Source organism: Rana temporaria, chromosome 2 (assembly GCF_905171775.1).
Source record: "Rana temporaria chromosome 2, aRanTem1.1, whole genome shotgun sequence".
NCBI lineage: Eukaryota > Metazoa > Chordata > Amphibia > Anura > Ranidae > Rana > Rana temporaria.
In genome coordinates this window covers 362,965,021-362,988,887 of record NC_053490.1, presented here as the reverse complement: position 1 = coordinate 362,988,887, position 23,867 = coordinate 362,965,021, and the positions used below count along the sequence as shown (strand labels likewise).

At 40.8% G+C, this 23,867-nt stretch overlaps 1 protein-coding gene across 1 annotated transcript in view; it reads left to right on the top strand.

Moving 5' to 3' along the window:
* The first annotated feature begins 1,062 nt into the window (after nt 1–1,062).
* The window catches only part of AMPD2 (adenosine monophosphate deaminase 2), a 368,990-nt gene continuing 346,185 nt past the window's right edge, over nt 1,063–23,867 (top strand). The window contains exon 1 of the mRNA XM_040337637.1: nt 1,063–1,191. Coding sequence (XP_040193571.1) covers nt 1,113–1,191 — 79 coding nt within the window. The 5' untranslated portion in view covers nt 1,063–1,112. The remainder of the gene's footprint in view (nt 1,192–23,867) is intronic.

Here is a 23,867-nt window from a genome sequence, read left to right as displayed (position 1 = left end):
TTCTGTTATCATGTACTTTTTGCTACATACCATTCAGTCTCATTGGACTAGAAATGCGTATCAGTTTTTTTTCTTTCCTTTTTACGTAAGTGCATATATTTATTTTCTATACATATTTATTTTTATACATCACTATATTTATTGAGCAGGCTGGCTCCCTGTCATCCTCGATCTCTGTTTGCTCATTGATGCCTACAGCCTGACATGCATCAAAGCTGCTTGGTCTCAGGTGTTCCCTAGCCATACTGTTTTATGCTAACTTCAATGTACTGTAAAGCCTCGTACACATGATCAGTCCATCCGTTGAGAACGTTCTGAAGGACCGTTGTCATAGGTTAACCGAAGAAGCTGACTGATTGTCCGTCACGCCTACACACCATAGGTTAAATAACCGATCGTGTCAGAACGCGGTGACGTAAAACACAACGACGTGCTGAAAAAAACAAAGTTCAATGCTTCCAATCATGCGTCGACTTGATTCTGAGCATGCATGGATTTTTTATCCGATGGTCGTGCCTACTAACGATCGGTTTTGACCTATCGGTTAGGAATCCATAGGTTAAATTTAAAGCAAGTTGGCATTTTTTTCACCTATGGTTAAATAACCTATGGGGCCCACACACGATCGGTTTTGACCGATGAAAACGGTCCATCAGACTGTTGTCCTCTGGTTAACCTATCGTGTGTACGAGGCCTAATTGTGCTGCTTATAATAAAGTGATTTTATTTGATACTGACCTCTGCACCCTGCTGTTCATTTTATTCTACAGTGTGGCTATGCAGGAGCTTCAACTCTGCTTAGCAGTAAAGTTCAGGCATCACTAACCTTGGGCAGCAAAGAGGAGACCATCACTTTATACACATCACCATTTTCTTTCACCATTATCCTCATTCACATTTATCTTTTTCCATCTCTTTTCCATCATTTGGAAAGATGTTTTAAAGCAAGTCATTGTATGACTATATTATGTACTTTTGTTACATAAACACTTCCTGTTAGGTGATAATTAACAGAAAAGATCTGTTCTTTGCCCAGGTGTGTCTGCAGATTATGAAGTTGTAATGTACACGAAAAGCAGCCACATCTGACAGACACACTGCAGTGGACTGATATGTCTTCCAAAAGTACTACGATTTCTTCATGTGGAGTCCTCTATGATCCTATGATGGGGGCATCGCCTCCACAGAAAGGTAGGGGGCACAGTTGTATTTTTTTAAATTAATTTAATATTAAGTGTGCTATGAATTACATACTTTAAGTAAAAAATAGCACTCAAATCCAATGACTATGTATGGTTTTCAACACAGTTTTCATTTTTAGAACAATGTAATAGGTATATAAACATGATAGTAAAGAAAAATGTTTAATTTTTATAACAGTGATAAATTATTATTATTATTAGAAGAACCTGCTTGCACCCTGTAATACAAATTAGTCCTGCTGAGGCCACATATAATGGATATTGTGCCACAACTTAAACTGTATATAAGGGCAATTTTTAGAGTTAAGATGGCCATAGATAGATTGAAATTTGGCGGGTTTAACAGACTGAATTTCGATCCATCTATGGGCATGCTGGTTGCAGTTTGGGGCGAGCCCTGCTGATGTCATTGTGTTACCCACAAACCTTATATTTTCAAGTGCTTGATCCACTTTCTAAATGTGAGTGTTTCCAATTTTTTAAATACATTTCTATGTTTATATGTGGAATATCAATAGGATATTGCCTCACATAAAAGTTTATATTGGGATAGGGGTGGGTACCATCATCCATATATTATATTATATATTATATCACACTGTGTGGAGCATTTTCTTTTTTTGGTCATGCTATTTTGAACATATGAGAGGATTTGGTCTAACAAGTTTGCTGCTTCTGAGGACTGCTTCTCTGTGACATCTCTTGACCAATTGGACTATCTTCCAGTTTGATCTGGAGCCCAGATGTGGAGGTCCCATACTTTTGTGTTTACACCATATGCCTTGTTGACTCACTGAGCATATGCCCATTTGAGTCCCCTCACTCTGGTAAGCCTCTCACTAACCGATGGTGGTTTTATTGTCTGTGTCTTCACTTCAACACTGATGTCACGTGGAATTCCCCTTCTGGCTATATAATCTGTTTTCACAGTTTTTCCAAGGACTGTTAAATGTATGGTTTAAAAATCTTTACATGATGGCGAATGGACTTTACACTGTTTTATTTTGTGGTCATTGCACAGTATATAGTAGATTGTATAAAAAAGGAATTTGTATCATCATGAATTTTTGAGTGCTGCACAACATGTTATCTTTCACACGCTGGTTGTACTGAAGTTGGTCTATCGATCAACTTCAGTACAACCAGCTTGTTAGATTTTTCTGGTAGAATCACTGCCTTTTGCTATAGCCAGCTGCAACGATTAGGAGCAGTGTCAGGTAGCAAAATAATGCAACTCCAGCGTGCATGTGCAGGAGAGACATCTTAATTAGTTGCCCCAATGGCTTAGGAAGGAAAATACGGTACTTAGAGAAAGAACAGAAGAATATGGTAGCAGCAGCACTTTTCATCTCTGGAATAGGTCAAACCCAGAGGTTAGTGTGTCATAATGTGTGAGTATCCTATGCTGTGGTCAGCACTGACTAAAGATCCGCTTTAACTACCGTATTTATCGGCATATATCGCGCACTATTTTCCCCTTAAAATAAGGGGAAAATCGTGGGTGCGCGATATACGCCGATAGCCGCTTCCCGCGCTCAGTTTGAAATCCTGCGCTGACATATACCGAGTGCAGTACACTTGGGTACATTCGGCCAGGCTCGGCTTCGCTCGTGCTCACGCATAAGCGTCACAGATCGTGAGCAACGCCGAGCCTTGCCAAATGTACCCGAGTGTACTGCACTCGGTATATGTCGGCGGAGGCGTTTGAACTGAGCGCGGGAAGCGGGGACTCGACTTGAGGCGCGCGCTGGAGAAGCCGGGAGGACACCATCGAGGCCGCAGACGGACGCCGGACCGGACGATGGACACTGGGAAGACACCAAAACTGTAAGTAATGAAATCATATAACATTTTTTTTACAGGAATTTCAGGGGACAACTTTAGGGGTGCGCGGTATACGCGGGAGCGCGTTATCCCGCGATAAATACGGTAATTGGTTGCTTCTTGGAATCAGTTATCTTAGATGTGCTCCTCAAGCATCAACAAGATACACATTCATAAGTTTAAGTTAATCAGTTGTTATACCCTCAACAGATTGTTTCGGTTCTTATTCCACTATTGTTTGTTATTCTTTTATTTGACACATTTAAAGTTATTTCACAAAAGTTTGTGTAGTCAACTGCAAGGTCTTGTTTTATCTGTTTTAGTGTTAATTTTGGCATCAAATTTAAATTTAGTTTAGTCTTCTTTTGACTAAAATGCCATTTTGTTTCAATTGTTTTATTGAGTTTTAGCAAGAAAAACAAACAACAGACATTGTCATACATTATATGTTGAAAATAATCATTCAGTGAATCCATATGACAGGGTAGAAAAATTAAGCGTAAATGAACGATAAACAGCAGAGTTACCACTAAGTTCTGTCGATCATTATGGTAATAGTTATGGTCTCCACCCCTGGACACTCCAATGGGGACAAACTGTGCCCTGGGCGGAGACAATATCATCGTCTGTAGTTCTCCTAATTTTTTATTCTTAAGAAATCTATGAAAAGTTTGTAAAGTACATGCATAAAGATGATACAGTCAAATTGATTCAGACAAGTTTTTCGTAAAATAATCTGATCAATAGTTTGGGCTACTAAAATGCCATTTTAGTTTTAGTAGCATTTTAGTCTTTTGACTAAAATGCAGATTTAGTTGAATTTATTCATCTGAACTGTTTTAGTTTTAGTCATATTTTAGTCTAATAACATCTACTGTACATTTTAGTCACCTCAAATCAAATGGGTTTAGTTACATTTGAATGCATTATTTAAGCTTTTTTTTTTTTTTTAATTGCCAAACTCTTTATATACTCCTGGAGTAAAAAATCATTCCCTAGGACACACTTAACCCCTTCAACGCCACCTAGTGATTAACCCCTTCACTGCCAGTGTTATTTTCATCAGTGCATTTTTATAGTGCTGATCGCTGTAAAAATGACAATGGTCCCAAAAATGTGTCCGCCATAAAGTGTTTCCGCCATAAAGTCGCAGTCACGATAAAAATCGCAGATCGCTGCTATTACTAGTAAAAAAAATATTAAAAAATGCCATAAAACTATCCCCTATTTTGTAGACGCTATAACTTTTGCGCGAACTGATCAATATACGCTTATTATGATTTATATATCGCTCGGTTTGGGAGGGATTTACACACATTGGCTTTCATTGGGTAATTGCCAATGCCCTATGCCAGCCAGTGTGTGCTTAATAAATATAGTAGGCCCTTTACCTTATTGGTTTAAAATAGTATATTGCCTACATATTTTTCGTGCCCCTCAGTGTGGATTCGGCTGAGATATAATTCATCTATGCCTGATGTCCCCATAACATACTTTAGCCTTCCTGCCGTTTTGTGTATAAGAATTTGCGTTGCCATTGGCTGATGCCTGTGTGACTGAAGCCCGCGGTTGCTCATTGGTTATGACGCGCCGTGTTCGGATTGGCTCACGGTGCGGCAACGTCGCTGTTCCCGCCCGCCCAGTGATCCGTCTTTGTGGTGCGGGGGATAGATTTTTATTTTTGTTTTCTCCCTTCCTATACACCGGTGGGCTATTGGTGTTGTTGCCATAGCCTTTTTTCATATTTGACCGGTGCCATCTCGCTTCCCTGCTGTTACAGACGCAGGTTGGCGATACTATTGGTTGTCGTTTGTGACGTCATCGCGCTTGACTGACGTTCTGAGGCGCCCATTCGTCGGTGCATGCTGCACGGTGATTGGTGCGCGGCGCGGTGGACTTGCCTCTTCCATCGAACGATGGTTGTAGTAAGGAGCTGGTGGCGTGTCGGCGGGAGGGGCCGAAATTGCGGACTCTGCTATTGGAGGTCCGCTACCGACTCCGACCTCTGACTCCGCCCCCCGCTTTCCCAGAGGCATGCACACTATAGGCGTCCCCATAACAAACATTCACACCATTGAGTCATGAGTCCATCCTCACAACCGGCATATAAGTGCGGTTTTGTAGGGGATGGATCGTTATTCTTTTTTGGTCCTGTGCCCTGGCATTGTATTAATCTATTACGCCTCATTATGGCATGAATGAGAGATGCTGTGTGCAATTTAGGTACCTCTTGTTGGCCGTTCATGACCCTCTCTGGATTACCACTTGAGTAGTTACAGTTACATTCCTTTATTATCATGGTTAGGATGATTTTGGGAAGATTCTATATCATTATGTTTAGGTTTTTGTTTCAATACAGCCCATTATTTAGTATGACTTATAATTGGATCATGTCTACTATGGATGTCCCCAGGTTAGATCCTTGAGATCACTTCCGGGTTATGAGTTCGTTGATTTATACTGAGATTTATCCATATAATACTAACAATGTTTTTAAGATTGTTTTTATACTTGCTGCAAGTTCATATGTTGTATTGTATATATATTAAGCTGGTGGAGTCATTGATATATGTTTTTACAAGATATTGTGATTTTATATGTGAATGGGTGTATCCACTTTTGACTTCCTGTCCCACCCCCACTAAGGGGGTGTGGCTTGAGGTTACATTTCATTTAAAAGTTTGCAGTCTGGGAATACAAGGATATACCCCTGTTGATGGCTGTTAAGCCGAAACGCGTCGGGTAGTACATCTGGTACCCCATACTGCTTTTTAATTGTATCACGTGAATTTTATTAATAAAAAGCCTTCAAAGGTTTTTTTTTGACCTGCACCATCGGGAGCATTTTTTCTTTTTTTCTTTTATCTCCTTTGGACTACACTGTTCCATGAGCTTGGCCCTTTTATTGCTGGCCTCGCATATTTGGGTTCCTGTTCCAGAAGCAAGGTCTCAGGTCCAGGAGTGGGTCCATCTTTCCCATTGGAGCGACCATCCCTGCTGATTGATCCATACAGAGCCCAGGGTCTGGAGTGACCATCACGCTTATCTGACTCACTGCTAATACTAGTATTTGAGTCCATCGAAGTTGGTAAGAGTACCTATTTCACTTATTTTGTTCTTTGAGGATTGCTTCAGACAAGCCAGTATTATTCCTGTTACTTCAGTTGAACTGTCTGTCTCTTGTATTTGGAGTATATCTAAGAACTATTCCACCTCACTCTCCTCACCTGTTTAGTGATTTTACTCACTTATTGGAAACACATGTGCGGACTCTATGTTATAAACATCTCAAGCTGTGAATTGAATACTCACGTTTTTTTGTTTGTTTGTACACTTTTGATAGAGGTGTAATCACTTTCTGAGCCCCTAACATAAGGGACCGTATTTGAAATAAGAGTTCCTGACCAAGGACTCTGCACATAATATTCACATATTACTATTTTCATTATATCACTCACGTGTTAGGATTTTTGTCCTAGATCGTTTCATTGTGTAGCGCTGCATTTTATATTCTATAATTGTTCTTGTACTTTGTTTGTGTGTGTGCTGGCAGCTCACGTTTTATATTCATTTATTTATCTATTCTATTTACTTTTTAGCGCAGTTGTTTTTCTATATATCCACGTTTTGTTCTGACTTTTTCATTCACTGCTGCTTCTACTAAAGACATCCGTTATGGATGTATTTGAATATAGGAACTCTAGATCCTTTGATGCTCTTGGGGTTTTTACTGCTCAGAGTTTAGACACAGAGATAAGTGGTGTCTTTATTAGGCTTAAAAACTTAATGGTCACAGAAGTCCATCTCCAATGGGATATAGCCTTTTTGGAGCAATATACTAAGGAGTCTATGGTCCCTAGGGGCCTCAGGTGGGATGTCTCTCCCCAACAAGGCGAGTTAAACTTGGACCTTTGGTACAAGTATTTTAACGAGGCGGGCTTACAGCTGGTTACCTTTCTGATCGAAAGAAAACGATCTCGACTTTCCATCTTGGACAAAGAGATCAAAGAGATTAGAGAGAAACTAAAGCCCTCAAATGAAAGTCCAGAGTATATCACTCTTTCTACAAATCTTAAAAATACACTTGAAAAAGAGGAAAAAGAACAGAGGAACAAGAAACAGAAAAAATATAACCGTGACACATCCGATTATAAAGCCAAGTTGGTATTCAACTGGCAAAAGAAAATCTCTAATTCTGTCAATGTATCCCCTGATATGGAAATTTCCATTATTCCTAGCACTGCTCCAGATAGGAGGCTAGTACCCGATGCCCCTATCCCATCCTCTCCACGTGGCGCTCAACCTAAAAAGGTAAATACAACGGCCACTCGCAATTTTTCCAAATATCCCCTGACTCACAATGGTGGTCGAGGTAAACCCGAATACCAGCCATTTGTGGGTAACAGGGGACAACCTCATCGGGGGAGAGGATATAATTACAATGATAGAGGTCATCCACACCCTAGAGGTTCTGCTGGTGGACCCCTAAGATCAGGGTCCAGAGGTGGAACATATAGGGGTGGACCAACCTATCACACACCAGTGCGGTCCCAAGAGTACAGGGTTCCGCCTTATGGTGGTGAATCACACACGGCTTATTATGACCCTCATCCCTATCCTCATCATTATGGCGATGGGGGTGGAGACTATTCTGAAGGGCCTTATGAATATCATTATGAGGATCCTGGTTTCTCCCGGTCTCAGGGTTTTCACCAAGCCACCTATCACACCCCTCGCAACCTAAGACAAAACGAGGTATCAGAGGGGGATGGCGAGTACAGCGCCAAAAAAAGAAAAAGAGCTCCAGAGGCTTAGGCATTTTTAATCTCAGTTCAGTTACCCTTTCAGACCATGAATTGGCTATTCTTGATAAAGGTCTAAAATTTGTACCACCCAGAAAACTTAACAGGTTTTCGACCTTTATAGATGTTCAAAAATACATCAGAAAGTTAAATATTCAGAGACACTTCCTGTCATTGCCCAGTTCGGACAATCAATCCGACTGGGCAGCCAACAATAGTTCCAATCCTTCTGTCATTGTCGGTTCGAACCAGACTATGGCGACCTTACATTCGGGTTTGTCTAACCCCTCCATGTTTAACCCTGCGGCGAATACGGCCCATTCCATCAATGTATTCCGCAGTCTTGTTCTGGAGGACTTAGACAAATTACCAAATAAAAAAATCCACCAGGATCCATCAATCCAGGCTGGACTAGAAGCACTTTGTGGGAAAAAAAACATCATTGTCCACCCTGCCGACAAAGGCGGAGGGATAGTGGTACTCGATAAAGATGCATATCTTCAGGAAATGAACAAATTGCTTGGAGATGTGAGTACATATGTCATACTGCCTGGTGACCCCACCAGTAAATACAAAAAGGCCTTGATATCCATCATCAAGGAGGGATCTGCTTTAAACATTTTGAATAAAAAAGAAGCAGATTTCTTGGTCCCTTTGGCCCCCCGTATCCCAGTGATATATTACTTGCCGAAGGTCCACAAAGACCCGGTCAATCCCCCTGGACGTCCGATCGTCAGCGGGATAGACTCCGTAACATCTCGAATCGGCAAGTACATAGACTTTTATTTACAACCACTGGTAAAAATGGTTCCCTCTTATTTGAAAGATACGAGAGATACCATTAAATTATTAGAAGATGTTCGCTATCAGGATCAAATCTGGTTGGTGACAGCCGATGTATCGGCACTTTATACGTGCATCTCGCACCAACTTGGTCTGTCCGCAGTAGAGACTTTCCTCACTAGGAACCAATCTTTATCAGTAATCCAAAGAAACTTCATTATGCAGCTATTGGATTTTGCCACCCGGCATAATTATTTTTGGTTTCAGGGGCAGTTTTTTTCACAGGTTAAAGGCGTGGCTATGGGGGCTAAATATGCCCCCAGCCTCGCCAACCTGTTCATGGCCCAATGGGAGGAGGATGTCGTCTATGCGTTTCGGAGACCAGAGTTGGTTCTCTGGGCGCGTTATATAGACGACATCCTCCTCCTGTGGAAGGGCACTAGGGAATCGCTAGATTCTTTTATGACTCACCTCAATGGTAATGATCGTGGTATTATTTTGACGTACGAGGCAAGTACCACATCAGTTCATTTTCTTGATCTTGAGATTGCAGCTATCGAGGGGCATCTTGAGTTTAAAACCTTTTTCAAGCCCACCGATCGGAACGGTTATATACCGACCGACAGTTGTCATCATGATCGGTGGTTGGGATCCGTCCCCAGGGGCCAGTTTCTCCGACTCAGGAGGAATTGTACCAGGGAGGAGGATTTCCAATCCCAATGTCTGACCCTAAGGGAGCGCTTTGTGGACAAGGGGTATAAACCCCATGTGCTTGATGAAGCGATCCGTTCGGTGTCTGCTACTGAAAGATCGTCTCTTTTGGTTGACAAGCCCAGAAGAGTTAACGATGATAAATTCAAGTGGTCTTTCTTTACAGAGTTTTCCACACAATACAATGAAGTACAAAAGATCTTAAACAGACATTGGAAGGTTTTGCGAAGCGATAGGATACTTGGACCAGTCCTACCAGAAAGGGCAGGTGTAATATTTAGAGGGGCTAGGTCCATTCAAAGTGAGATAGCCCCCAATGTTTTGGATCCCCCCAAAAAAGTGTCCTTCTTTCCAGAGACAAACGGCTATCATCCATGTCGCAAATGCAATGTCTGCATTGTTAATGTGTGTGGTAGACGTAGAACCGATACTTTTAAGTCGACTGTAACGGATCGCATCTACTCAATGAAACAATTCACCACATGTTTCACAAGCTACATTGTCTACCTGATCACTTGCCCATGCAAGTTGCAATATGTGGGTCGCACAATTCGCAACTTTGCGATTAGGGTCAATGAACACTTGGCCAAAATTAGAAAGGGGTGTCCTAAGCACACAGTATCCAGACACTTTTTGGAGTGCCATGCTAAGGACCCCACTGGCACCTCATTTCAGGTCATAGACAAATTCGTACCCCACTGGAGGGGTGACTCCCGACTCAGGGGAGTCTCCCGTCTAGAGACTTATTGGATCTACGAGCTCAGGAGTTACTCACCCCACGGTATGAATGTGGAATGGGACATTAATTGTTTCATAAACCGGGGGTGAGTACCCTGAGCTCTATTAGTTTTATTTTATTTTACATCAATTTTTTTTTTTTTTTTTTTTAAGGGGTGTCTCTGAGCGACAGCGTACGCTCACGTGATGCGGATATGCCCATCTGGGTTGGGGGCTCCGTGTCTCTGTGTCCTTGCGCTGTCCATACTAATTTTTCTCTTTTTTATAATGATTTATATATCGCTCGGTTTGGGAGGGATTTACACACATTGGCTTTCATTGGGTAATTGCCAATGCCCTATGCCAGCCAGTGTGTGCTTAATAAATATAGTAGGCCCTTTACCTTATTGGTTTAAAATAGTATATTGCCTACATATTTTTCGTGCCCCTCAGTGTGGATTCGGCTGAGATATAATTCATCTATGCCTGATGTCCCCATAACATACTTTAGCCTTCCTGCCGTTTTGTGTATAAGAATTTGCGTTGCCATTGGCTGATGCCTGTGTGACTGAAGCCCGCGGTTGCTCATTGGTTATGACGCGCCGTGTTCGGATTGGCTCACGGTGCGGCAACGTCGCTGTTCCCGCCCGCCCAGTGATCCGTCTTTGTGGTGCGGGGGATAGATTTTTATTTTTGTTTTCTCCCTTCCTATACACCGGTGGGCTATTGGTGTTGTTGCCATAGCCTTTTTTCATATTTGACCGGTGCCATCTCGCTTCCCTGCTGTTACAGACGCAGGTTGGCGATACTATTGGTTGTCGTTTGTGACGTCATCGCGCTTGACTGACGTTCTGAGGCGCCCATTCGTCGGTGCATGCTGCACGGTGATTGGTGCGCGGCGCGGTGGACTTGCCTCTTCCATCGAACGATGGTTGTAGTAAGGAGCTGGTGGCGTGTCGGCGGGAGGGGCCGAAATTGCGGACTCTGCTATTGGAGGTCCGCTACCGACTCCGACCTCTGACTCCGCCCCCCGCTTTCCCAGAGGCATGCACACTATAGGCGTCCCCATAACAAACATTCACACCATTGAGTCATGAGTCCATCCTCACAACCGGCATATAAGTGCGGTTTTGTAGGGGATGGATCGTTATTCTTTTTTGGTCCTGTGCCCTGGCATTGTATTAATCTATTACGCCTCATTATGGCATGAATGAGAGATGCTGTGTGCAATTTAGGTACCTCTTGTTGGCCGTTCATGACCCTCTCTGGATTACCACTTGAGTAGTTACAGTTACATTCCTTTATTATCATGGTTAGGATGATTTTGGGAAGATTCTATATCATTATGTTTAGGTTTTTGTTTCAATACAGCCCATTATTTAGTATGACTTATAATTGGATCATGTCTACTATGGATGTCCCCAGGTTAGATCCTTGAGATCACTTCCGGGTTATGAGTTCGTTGATTTATACTGAGATTTATCCATATAATACTAACAATGTTTTTAAGATTGTTTTTATACTTGCTGCAAGTTCATATGTTGTATTGTATATATATTAAGCTGGTGGAGTCATTGATATATGTTTTTACAAGATATTGTGATTTTATATGTGAATGGGTGTATCCACTTTTGACTTCCTGTCCCACCCCCACTAAGGGGGTGTGGCTTGAGGTTACATTTCATTTAAAAGTTTGCAGTCTGGGAATACAAGGATATACCCCTGTTGATGGCTGTTAAGCCGAAACGCGTCGGGTAGTACATCTGGTACCCCATACTGCTTTTTAATTGTATCACGTGAATTTTATTAATAAAAAGCCTTCAAAGGTTTTTTTTTGACCTGCACCATCGGGAGCATTTTTTCTTTTTTTCTTTTATCTCCTTTGGACTACACTGTTCCATGAGCTTGGCCCTTTTATTGCTGGCCTCGCATATTTGGGTTCCTGTTCCAGAAGCAAGGTCTCAGGTCCAGGAGTGGGTCCATCTTTCCCATTGGAGCGACCATCCCTGCTGATTGATCCATACAGAGCCCAGGGTCTGGAGTGACCATCACGCTTATCTGACTCACTGCTAATACTAGTATTTGAGTCCATCGAAGTTGGTAAGAGTACCTATTTCACTTATTTTGTTCTTTGAGGATTGCTTCAGACAAGCCAGTATTATTCCTGTTACTTCAGTTGAACTGTCTGTCTCTTGTATTTGGAGTATATCTAAGAACTATTCCACCTCACTCTCCTCACCTGTTTAGTGATTTTACTCACTTATTGGAAACACATGTGCGGACTCTATGTTATAAACATCTCAAGCTGTGAATTGAATACTCACGTTTTTTTGTTTGTTTGTACACTTTTGATAGAGGTGTAATCACTTTCTGAGCCCCTAACATAAGGGACCGTATTTGAAATAAGAGTTCCTGACCAAGGACTCTGCACATAATATTCACATATTACTATTTTCATTATATCACTCACGTGTTAGGATTTTTGTCCTAGATCGTTTCATTGTGTAGCGCTGCATTTTATATTCTATAATTGTTCTTGTACTTTGTTTGTGTGTGTGCTGGCAGCTCACGTTTTATATTCATTTATTTATCTATTCTATTTACTTTTTAGCGCAGTTGTTTTTCTATATATCCAAATATACGCTTATTGATTTTTATTTTACCAAAAATATGTAGAAGAATACATATCGGCTTAAACTGAGAAAAAATTTGCTTTTTAAAAAAAAAAAAAATGGAGATATTTATTATAGCAAAAAGTACAAAATATTGTGTAAAAAAACACAATTATCGCTCTATTTTTGTTTGTTTATAGCGCAAAAAATAAAAACTGCAGAGGTGATCAAATACCACCAAAAGAAAGCTCTATTTGTGGGATAAAAAGGATGTCAATTTTGTTTGGGAGCCACATCGCACGACCGCGCAATTATCAGTTAAAGTGACGCAGTGCCGAATTGAAAAAGTGAACCTCCGCTTTTCGGAACCCTCCCCCCTCTGGTGTCACATTTGGCACCTTTCAGGGGGGAGGGGGTGCAGATACCTTGGCTGCCGACGTCGCGGGCGACCTGGACAGGTAAGTTTCCATTTTTAAAATGTATTATTATTTATTATTTGTAGCTGCTGACTTTTAAAAAAGAATTTCAGGTGAACCCCCTCTTTAAGTGGTTAAGAAAAAAAAATAAGGAAAGCTTTTTTCTTCATTTTGTTTCCTTTTAGCAGCTTAGTAGATACCTCCTACATATTCTTATGTGGTAGAGCAGTGTTAATTTTGACATCAAATTTCAATTTAGTTTTAGTCATATTTTAGTTTTTTAACAAATATGGCATTTTAGTTTGGTCGTATTTTAGTCATCTCAACTATTTTCGTTTTGGTCGTACAGTGGAACATCGGATTGCAAGTAACGCGGTTAACCACTTAAGGACCGCCTAACGCCGATATAAAGTCTGAAGCTCCGTGACTGAGGCCGCGGGACCCGTTTGCCGCCAAAGTCCCGCGATCTGTCACAGGAGCTGAAGAACGGGGAGAGGTGTGTGTAAACACACCTTCCCTGTTATTCACAGTGTCACTGATCGTCTGTTCCCTGATATAGGGAAAGACGATCAGTGACATCACAAGTCCAGCCCCGCCCCCTACAGTTAGAAACAAACATGAGGTCACACTTAACCCCTACAGCGCCCCCTAGTGGTTAACTCCTAAACTGCAATTGTCATTTTCACAATAATCAATGCATTTTTATAGCACTTTTTGCTGTGAAAATGACAATGGTGTCAAAATTGTCTGATAGTAGTAAAAAAAAATTATTAATAAAAATGCCATAAAACTATCCCCTATTTTGTAAACACTATACATTTTGCGCAAACCAATCGTTAAATGCTTATTGCGATTTTTTTACCAAAAATAGGTAGTAGAATACGTATCGGCCTAAACTGAGGGAAAAAAACGTTTTTTTATATCTTTTTTGGGGATATTTATTATAGCAAAAAGTAAAAAATATTGAATTTCTTTTCAAAAATGTCGCTCTATTTTTGTTTATAGCGCAAAATATAAAAACCGCAGAGGTGATCAAATACCACCAAAAGAAATCTCTATTTGTGGGAAAAAAAGGACGCCAATTTTGTTTGGGAGCCACATCGCACGACCGCGCAATTGTCAGTTAAAGCGACGCAGTGCCGAATCGCAAAAACTGCCCAGGTCCTTTACCTGCATAAAGGTCCGGGTCTTAAGTGGTTAAATACACAGAAGGAGATTTACTAAAGCTGGAGCATGCAAAATCTGCTGCAGCTCTGCATAGAAACCAATCAACTTCCAGATTTTATTGTCAAGGCTTAATTGAACAAGCTGAAGTTAGAAGCTGATTGACTACCATGTACAGCTGCAATAGATTCTGAGTACCATATTTTTTAGTAACCCCCCCCCCCACAATGTCAGGGTAGGCACACACACATTGTAAACAGAGACATTTTTCTCCTGCGCTTGTGTGGATAGGTCTTAATTAAAACAGGTAGTATTTTCATTTGATGTATAATTACATAGTTAGTCAGGTTGAAAAAAAGTCCAACCATAAAACCATAAAAAAAAAAATATATCGTACAATCCCATATACCCAATTCTATACCCACAGTTGATCCAGAGGAAGGCAAAAAAAAAAAAAAACAAGCAGAACGTGATCCAATTTGCTACAGCAGGGGAAAAATACCTTCCTGATCCCCCGAGAGGCAATCGGATTTTTCCTGGATCAACTTTACCTGTAAATGTTAGTACCCAGTTATATTATGTACATTTAGGAAAGTATCCAGGCCTTTCTTAAAGCAATCTACTGAGCTGGCCAGAACCACCTCTGGAGGGAGTCTGTACCACATTTTCACAGCTCTTACTGTGAAGAAACCTTTCCATATTTGGAGATTAAATCTTTTTTCCTCTAGACGTAAAGAGTGCCCCCTTGTCTTTTGTGTTGAACATAAAGTGAATAACTCAACACTGAGTTCACGATATGGACCCCTTATATATTTGTACATGTTGATTATATCCCCTTTATTCTCCTCTTCTCAAGAGTAAATAAATTCAGTTCCTCTAATCTTTCCTCATAGCTGAGCTCCTCCATGCCTCTTATCAGTTTGGTTGCCCTTCTCTGCACTTTCTCCAGGTCCCCGATATCCTTTTTGAGAACTGATACCCAAAACTGAACTGCATATTCCAGATGAGGTCTTACTAATGATTTGAACAGGGGCAAAATTATATCTCTCTCTCTAGAGCCCATACCTCTCTTAATACAAGAAAGCTTGGCATTGCATGCCATTATTGAGCTTATGATCTACCAAAACCCCCAGATCCTTCTCTACTATGGATCTCCCCAGTTGTACTCCCGCTAGTATGTATGATGCATGCATATTCTTAGCCCCCAACTGCATATATTTACATTTATCAATATTAAACCTCATCTGCCACATAGTTGCCCAATTAGACAGTGCATTGAGGTCTGCTTGTAAATTGGAGACATCCTGTAAAGACGTTATTCCACTGCATAGCTTGGTGTCATCTGCAAAGACAGAAATTTTACTTTTGATCCCAGACCCAATACCATTTATAAAGATATTAAAAAGTAAGGGTCCCAGCACTGAACCTTGGGGTACACCACTGATAACCTTAGACCATTCAGAGTAAAGCCTCGTACACACGTTCGGACTTCAAACAAACTTTTCCTTGGATCTTTGTCCGAAGGGAGTTGGCCGTGAACGCCCATAGCATACACACAATCTGACTTTTTCAGCAACAAACACGAACATAGTGACGTTTCAACATACTGACAAGAGTTTAAAAGAGAAAGTTCAATTCTCCACCGTCACCCTTTGGGCTCTTTCTGCTAATCGATAATTAGTAGAGGTTTAGTCTGTGTGAATTCGCGATTTTCAGTTTCGTACAATTTTGTTCGTTTCTGAACGGCTGTTCGTCAAGCAGACATGTTGCGCAATCCAACGAGACAGCATGCTGTTTATGGGCTTGGAGTTCTGGCTATAACTCAAGCCCGGTCCAGGTCCAGGAGTAGGAGGAGGACTGTTTGGACCAAAATTTGGTTGCTCCATCGTGACCAATTTTGCCAAATGCCATTGCTCAGGGAGCTCCAGGAGAATAATCCTAATGATTTTCGAAACTATCTGCGGATGACAAACTCCTGCTTTCAGCATCTTTTATACTTGCTGTCCCCCTATATTAGGAAGCAGGACACCTGTATGAGGACTGTTTTTCCAGCAGAGCAAAGGCTCATAGCCACTTTGCGCTACTTGGAGACAGGGAAAAGTCTCCAGGATATAAAGTTCACCACTGGGATCTCTCCCTAGGCTCTGGGAGCCATAATTCCTGAGACTTGTTGTGTCATTATTCAAGTCCTGCAGAAGGACTATGTTCGGGTAAGTTATTTTCTGTAATATCACATTTTATCTTCTTCATGTTTTATAATGTTTTATTATGTATTTTTTCTTACATCATTCCCATTATTGTAATTTGCTGTGAATGTCCTCTTTTTGCATGCTGAATCTTTTTCTTGGCCTACATGCATATTTGCCTTCACTAACCTCCCCAGCATGCTACCCTGGGCACATCCACACCTAGCAAATTAAAACATATTTTATTGGTTTTATATTTTTTGGCTTCCCTTAACAACCCTTACACCGTGTCACATTTGTATTGTTGTCCTCAAATTCATGCAGAGTGCAAGAGATCCTTTTTTGGGGTGCACAAACTCTTTTGTAACCCTCCCCTCCCCAAAATGCTGAATTACCTGATACAACTATTCTATTTTCTGACTTAGCAAAACATATACGCAGTATACCCCTTTTGTTGTTGTAAGATTTCTGCCAGAATTCTTCAAAGCATGTAGTCGCTAGCATGTAGTACACTATTAATTTCTGCTCTCCATTTTTTTAAATGTTAAATTATGCATGTTAAAATCTGCTTATTATGATTTGTTTTTTTGTTTTTGTATATATTATGTCACTTCTTATCTGCCCACTGGGCTGCCAATCTTAAAAAAAACAGAGTGGCTTGCAAAAATGTACCTTCATTTCTTCCCCATTTTGGTCACATGGAAGTGGAGAGGGTTATTACCACTCCCAAAACTTTACCCATTCAACCTAATCTCCATAAAATTATTGTAATGTGCCACCAGAGGGAGTGAGGAAGCATATAAGTATAATTTTTTTACTTTTTTGTCAACATACTGCTTTAAATGTTATATTTTTATCTTGCCCCTAGAATGTCTGTGTCAAAATAGCTTGCAATTGTATGTGCTCAAGTAGTAACAAATTTTTCTTTGCTTGACTTAATTTCCTTCCAACCCCCAGCAATGGCAGGATGTTGTGGCCCAGTTTGCCAATCTGTGGAATTTTCCCAACTGTGGGGGTGCCATTGATGGCAAACATGTGAGGATTGCCCCACCACCTGACTCAGGCCCCGTACACACGATAGAATCTATCCGCAGATATATCCCATCGAATGGGTTTCTGCGGATAGATTCTATGGTGTGTACACTCCGGCGGATATTTATCCGCGGATATTTCCGAATTCCAGCAGATAAATATTTGTCGACATGCACAGAATATCTATCTGCTGGAATCGGATCCCACGGATGGATCCGCTCGTCTGTACAGACTCACCGGATCCATCCGTCCAAAGGGATTCCCCGCACGCGTCGTAATGATTTGACAGCGTCGCGCCCGTCGCCGCGTCATAATCGCGGCGACGGCGCGACACGTCATCGACAGAGGATTTCGGCGTGGATTTCAATGCGATGGTGTGTACACGCCATCGCATAGAAATCTGCTGAAATCCTCGAGAGGATTTATCCGCGGATACGGTCCGCTGGACCGTATGCGCGGATAAATCCTCTCGTGTGTATGGGGCCTCAGGCTCTTATTTTCTCAACTATAAGGGCTTTTGCAGCATAGTTCTGCTTTCTGTTGTTTCAGCGAACTATGAGTTCCTGTATGTGGATGTGGGTATGAAAGGGCGCCTCTCTGATGGAGGTGTCATGACGCATACAGAGTTCTACCGTTGTCTCCAGAATGGCACCTTACATTTGTACCCTGCTCAGGACAATGTGGAGGTTCCTCAATTTTGTTTTTGTGGCAGATGAGGCCTTTGCTCTTGGGGAACATCTTTTGAAGCCCTTTCTGATGAGGAACCTCACCCCTGAGCAACGTGTTTTTAATTACCAACTCTCTCATGCCAGAAGGGTGGTGTAAAACGCCTTTGGCATCTTATCGAGTCGTTTTAGACTTTTTTTAACTGCCATTAACTTGGCAGAATATAAGCTCAACCATGTTGTGTTGTGCTGCTGCATCCTCCATAATTTTTTAAGGAGGAATGCTAGCAACTAAATTGGCTCCGGGCATACTGATGACCCCTCAGGTTTAAGGCCAGCTGAAGAGGCAGTGATTCCAACGCTGGAAAGTACTCGTGCTGCTGTCTCCTCCCAGAATGCCCATCTTGTCCGGGACCAGTATATGGACTACTTTGTGGGTAGAGGGGCAGTGCCTTGGCAGCAAAATGTCCTTGAGAATCTGTAAAATTTATTTTTGTTTCTTATAAAAATAATTTCTGGACCTACTGTTGTCTGTGTTTATTATTTTTTTTGCAAATGTCATTCTAATAATATTTGTCATTTTCTCAACGATTGCAAACCAAGCAGATGTGCAAAATTGCTGTTAAAATCTTGCCTTGAGCTATGTAGTGTATTTTTTTGTGCTGTGGCTCTGCTACACACATTTTCCAATACACTGTCAATGTAACTACACCAAATTATCAAATATACTGGTATTGATCATAGAAATAAGAAGCCACACATTGTTAATCAAAAATAATTTTTACTTCCAGCACATTCAAATGTGCATTTTTTAGTGTTTTAGAAAAAAAAAACACATTGTTATTTGTGTATGAACATTTATATTTTCCTTAATAAAAATTGAAAATAAGGAAAATATAAATGTTCATACACAAATAACAATGTGTTTTTTTTTTTAAATTTAAAGTTTTAAAGAATTAGCGATGTGTATTACTCTGTTTTAAAAAGATGCATGTTTATGCATCTTTTAAAACAGAGTAATACACATCGCTAATTCTTTAAAACTTTAAATTTCAAAATGTTTACATTAAAACGCCATATGAGACATTAATATATGTTTACATTAAAACGCCATATGAGACATTAATATTATTCTCAACTTGGGAATATCTTGCCTTCCTCAGGTGGTATGAGCTCATCACTTTCCTTGACAAATATAGAAGAGGCCTAAATCTAAAATTTCCCTTATGATACCCTGCCTAAAATGTGTGTACCTACAAAACAAAAATTAGTAAAAGTGTTGTTTCTTTACGAATGTTAAATCCACTTTGCACTGCAATTGCACTGAAAGTACATTTGGAGGTGCATTCGCTGTATATCTGAGAAAGGCAAATAAGATACCAAACATACATTTTTGGATCATGCCCATGAATGGATGTTACAATCAGCAGAGCTTCCCCTCATTTAGGCTAAATAATGTTCAGCGACTGCACTTTCAGTGTACTTGCAGTGCACTTGTAGTGCAAATTTTGAATGATGTATTTAAAAAAACACCCACTGTGTGTTGTATGGAATTTAAAATCTCCATGTAGGCAAAAATTCACCTAATTTTGGATAAGTGATCATGAGGGAAATTGAAGGTTTGTGTCCTCATTTCTGTGGTTCTTCACATTTTGTCTTTGAAAAGACAAGAAAAAAATTATTAGCCCAAAATGTAAATGTAGGACCAGTTCACACCAGATGCAGTTCCGTTCAGTTTGGTGTGCTTTTTTGTGCACAAAATGCATGCACAGTGTTTTCCATGTACAGGGTGGGCCATTTATATGGATACACCTTAATAAAATGGGAATAGTTGGTGATATTAACTTCCTGTTTGTGGCACATTAGTATATGTGAGGGGGGAAACTTTTCAAGATGGGTGGTGACCATGGTGGCCATTTTGAAGTCGGCCATTTTGAATCCAACTTTGGTTTTTTCAATAGGAAGATGGTCATGTGACACATTAAACTTATTGGGAATATCACAAGAAAAAAAGTTTTAACGTAACTTTATTCTTTCATGAATTATTTACAAGTTTCTCTTTGTTTACAGCCATTGACATGTCTCCGAGGTTAACACATGCGGAGCAGAAAAATTGTGTTGATGTCTGGTAAACGCCGTAACCGGGTCATTGCAGGAGACCACCCATCTCCCATGCTACAGTTAGCAAACTGCTTGCTACGTTTCGTGAAACTGGTTCAGTGTTGGGTTTTGCCAAAATGTGGACGCATTAAATCTGTCACTAATGAAGAAACATCAGTGGCTGTCCTAGCTTCATTCAGCAAGAGCCCACAGCGTAGCACTCGCCGCATGTCACTGGAGAGCACATTGAACACATGTTATAAGTGGTCAGAAACTTGTAAATAACTCATGAAAGAATAAAGTTACGTTAAAACCAAGCACACCATTGTTTTTCTTGTGAAATTCCCAATAAGTTTGATGTGTCACATGACCCTCTTCCTATTGAAAAAACAAAAGTTGGATTCAAAATGGCCGCCATGGTCACCACCCATCTTGAAAAGTTTCCCCCCTCACATATACTAATGTGCCACAAACAGGAAGTTAATATCACCAACCATTCCCATTGTATTAAGGTATATCCATATAAATAGCCCACACTGTATTCCAATGGTTCTAGTTGGCTCTAGTTCACATCATGCAGTCAATTTCTGCACCAGAAACTGACTGGAAACTGACTGCATGTTGTGAACTAGAGCCAACTAGAGCCATTGGAATACATGGAAAACACTGTGCATGCATTTCTGGTGCAAAAAAAAATGCACACCGAACTGAATGGAACTGCGTTTGTTGTGAACTGGCCCTTAGGACAGTGTTTCTCAACTCTCCTTATCCAGGTGCATTACCAGGTCCTATTTTCTCTATTTTTAAATCTTTTGCCACAGGTGCATTGTTCAAAATTGACTTTATTAGGTTTATACTGCCTACAATAAAGAAAAAAGGACGTGGTCAAGCACCTGGAGAAGGGGAGTGGAGAAACACTGACCTGAGACACTTAAAAAGCATATATTGTAATTTTGTGTGAATTGTCATGCGATTTTACCTCTCAAAAGTCACATCATATGCTACTATGAAATCACAGTAATTCAAAGGAAGTAGTGTGATTTCTAAATAACATCAATCAGAGCCTGTGCTTTAAAGTATAGTTAAATAAAGTACAAAAATCAAAAGAAAGACAGGAGATAACAATTGAAATAAAACGTACGCTCAAAAAATAAAAATAAATTGCTAACAGGTCGTAATAATCCTGGATTCGTCTCTGAACACCAGTGGCAGCCTCCTTTAGTTTTTTTAGCTCAGTCATTGCCTGCAGCATATCAGCACTGATCCGACCAATAGTGCATCCTGGTAGTTCGTGGCCTTGGAAGAAGATAAGAAAAAATAATGGGAATGATGGTCAAGTGGCTGAGGCACCAAAAAGATGGGCACATTATTATTCACGGCTAGTTTTGGAAAATACTTACCTAGACAGTCAATTCTTGGTTACAACCTGCTTGCTCTTCAGACACCTACACTTCTACACTACAGATACTCTGGAAATATAGGCCCAGGTGCCCGAAATTTGGGTACCTAGCAACACTGCCAGCTCATTCCACCTTTTCCTTCTACATGCTAAAATGTTCAATGCACTACATACTTTACTCCTGTGTTGTGTGCGTGTTTGGTTTGGACATCTAATCACTAGACATGTCTAGAATTTTGAAGCTATATGTAAAAAATACTTACTGGGGAAAACAACAGGCTCCAAAGTATCATCTTCTATTTGATGCACTCCACCACCCTCTGCTTGTCTTGTGTCTGGGGATGTGCTGTCCACTGGAGGCTCTTTGCTGGGTCCAGCACTCTGATCACACTCCTCCAAATGTTGGTGCTGACCACACTCACGTTCCTCTAAAAATAAACAATACAACATTCATGAAGCCACCACAAATGTCAAATATTTTCCTAGAATCCCTTTTGCTGTTTTTTTAGTATACCAACCTTGCACTGGTGACAATGTTTGCTTCAGACTAGTGCACTACAACATGCTGCACTATGCATTATTAAAGCGGAGTTCCGGCCACAATTTCACTTTTTATATATAAATACCCCTGTAATACACAAGCTTAATGTATTCTAGTAAAGTTAGTCTGTAAACTAAGGTCCGTTTTGTTAGGTTGTTACAGCATTTAGACACTTTATAAAATAGAAATTGACTGGGGCCATCTTAAGTGTGGGCATCATGAAGCCAGACTGTATGACTTCCTGGATTTCAGCCTTGCAGATCTCGCACATGCTCAGTGCTGCACAAGCAGTGTAATAGCTTTCAGATCAGGTTTCAGCACCTGTACTGTCCAAGTCACATGATTCTTCGAGACTGGGGAGTGCACAGACTCCTGGAAAGTTACAACCACTACATTCCCATGAGTCTGTGCGGTGTAGGTTAGGATGCTTAAGCACCTAGGTGCAGGAAGTGGGAAGATTAACTATTCTGCCTAGCAACAACACTTTGAAGGCATCTAAAAAAAATATTTCTTAAAGGACTAATGACATTTTTTTTAAAACTACTGATGTAATGTTATATTTATGGGTGGAACTCCACTTTAAAATCCTAAAAATGCATTGTAAAGGGAAGATGATGTAATTTTAAATGTGATAAAAAAATTCTATATGGCCACATTGAACAACTCATGCTGATGACACCCATCAGTCTTGTCTCCTATAGGATATGTGACTCTGATCCCCAGGGCCTTTCCTCTACCCATGTCTACCCTGGAAATGCGTCATTAATTGGCAGTGATGAGACATGCAGCTAACATAAAGTGTAATGTACCCCTTAAGTTACGCCTTGAGCCCATGGCCCTTTGTCCCACCTAGAAACACCCCTGTCGGAGGCTAAATTTGTGTTTTTCAAGTTGTGACTTATGTTTTGGGGGTGATGCTGGCCCTGTTGTCTCCCCTGTTGGGGCCCGGCCAAGGGAAGCCTCCCTTTGTCCCCTGTGGTGTCTTGTCTGGTGTCTTTCTCTGTGCCTTTGTCCTGTGGAAATCATTACATACAGTATATAAGTTATTACACAAAAAAGCCTAGCCAGAAAGAACAAGTATAATTCATATCTGCATTAACTTAAAATAACTTCTTCTTTAGCCCCCCCCCCAAAAAGAAAATGCAAAAAAACCTTTTATCCATCTAATGTACAGACAGCTAATTATAACATCACCATAATAACTACAGTCATTAAATGTGCTTACTTTTTTTTTAATAATGGTGCAGTGAATGGAGTCCAAATGATCTTTCTCTCTGTGTCTCAAATCTGACCATCGTTTGCGAATTTGATCTTTCGTTCGCTTGACTCCATATTCTCCTTCCAATACCGCGAGGACCTTCTCAAGAACCCAGTCTTTATGGGTGTTGGGCCTATCATAGTTCTCCATCTTGCAGTCATAATCATATTTTTCAAATATGCAAACCTTCTCCACCATCTAACCCTTGCTCATGGGGGTGGCCTTGTGTTTGCGATAATTTCCACCACTGCAGGGCCTGTTCGTTTTTCGTGGATTCCTCCATCATGTTCTTCCTCACACATGTTCCGTCGTGTATGTTGCATGCAGAATAAAGAATTTGGTCACGCCCCAGCGTCATGACGCACGAAGAGCGGAGTTTCACGCATGCGCAGGCTATAAAAATCCATAACGAGAGGTCGATGTACCGGACGCATGAACGAATCCATCGTTGCAAA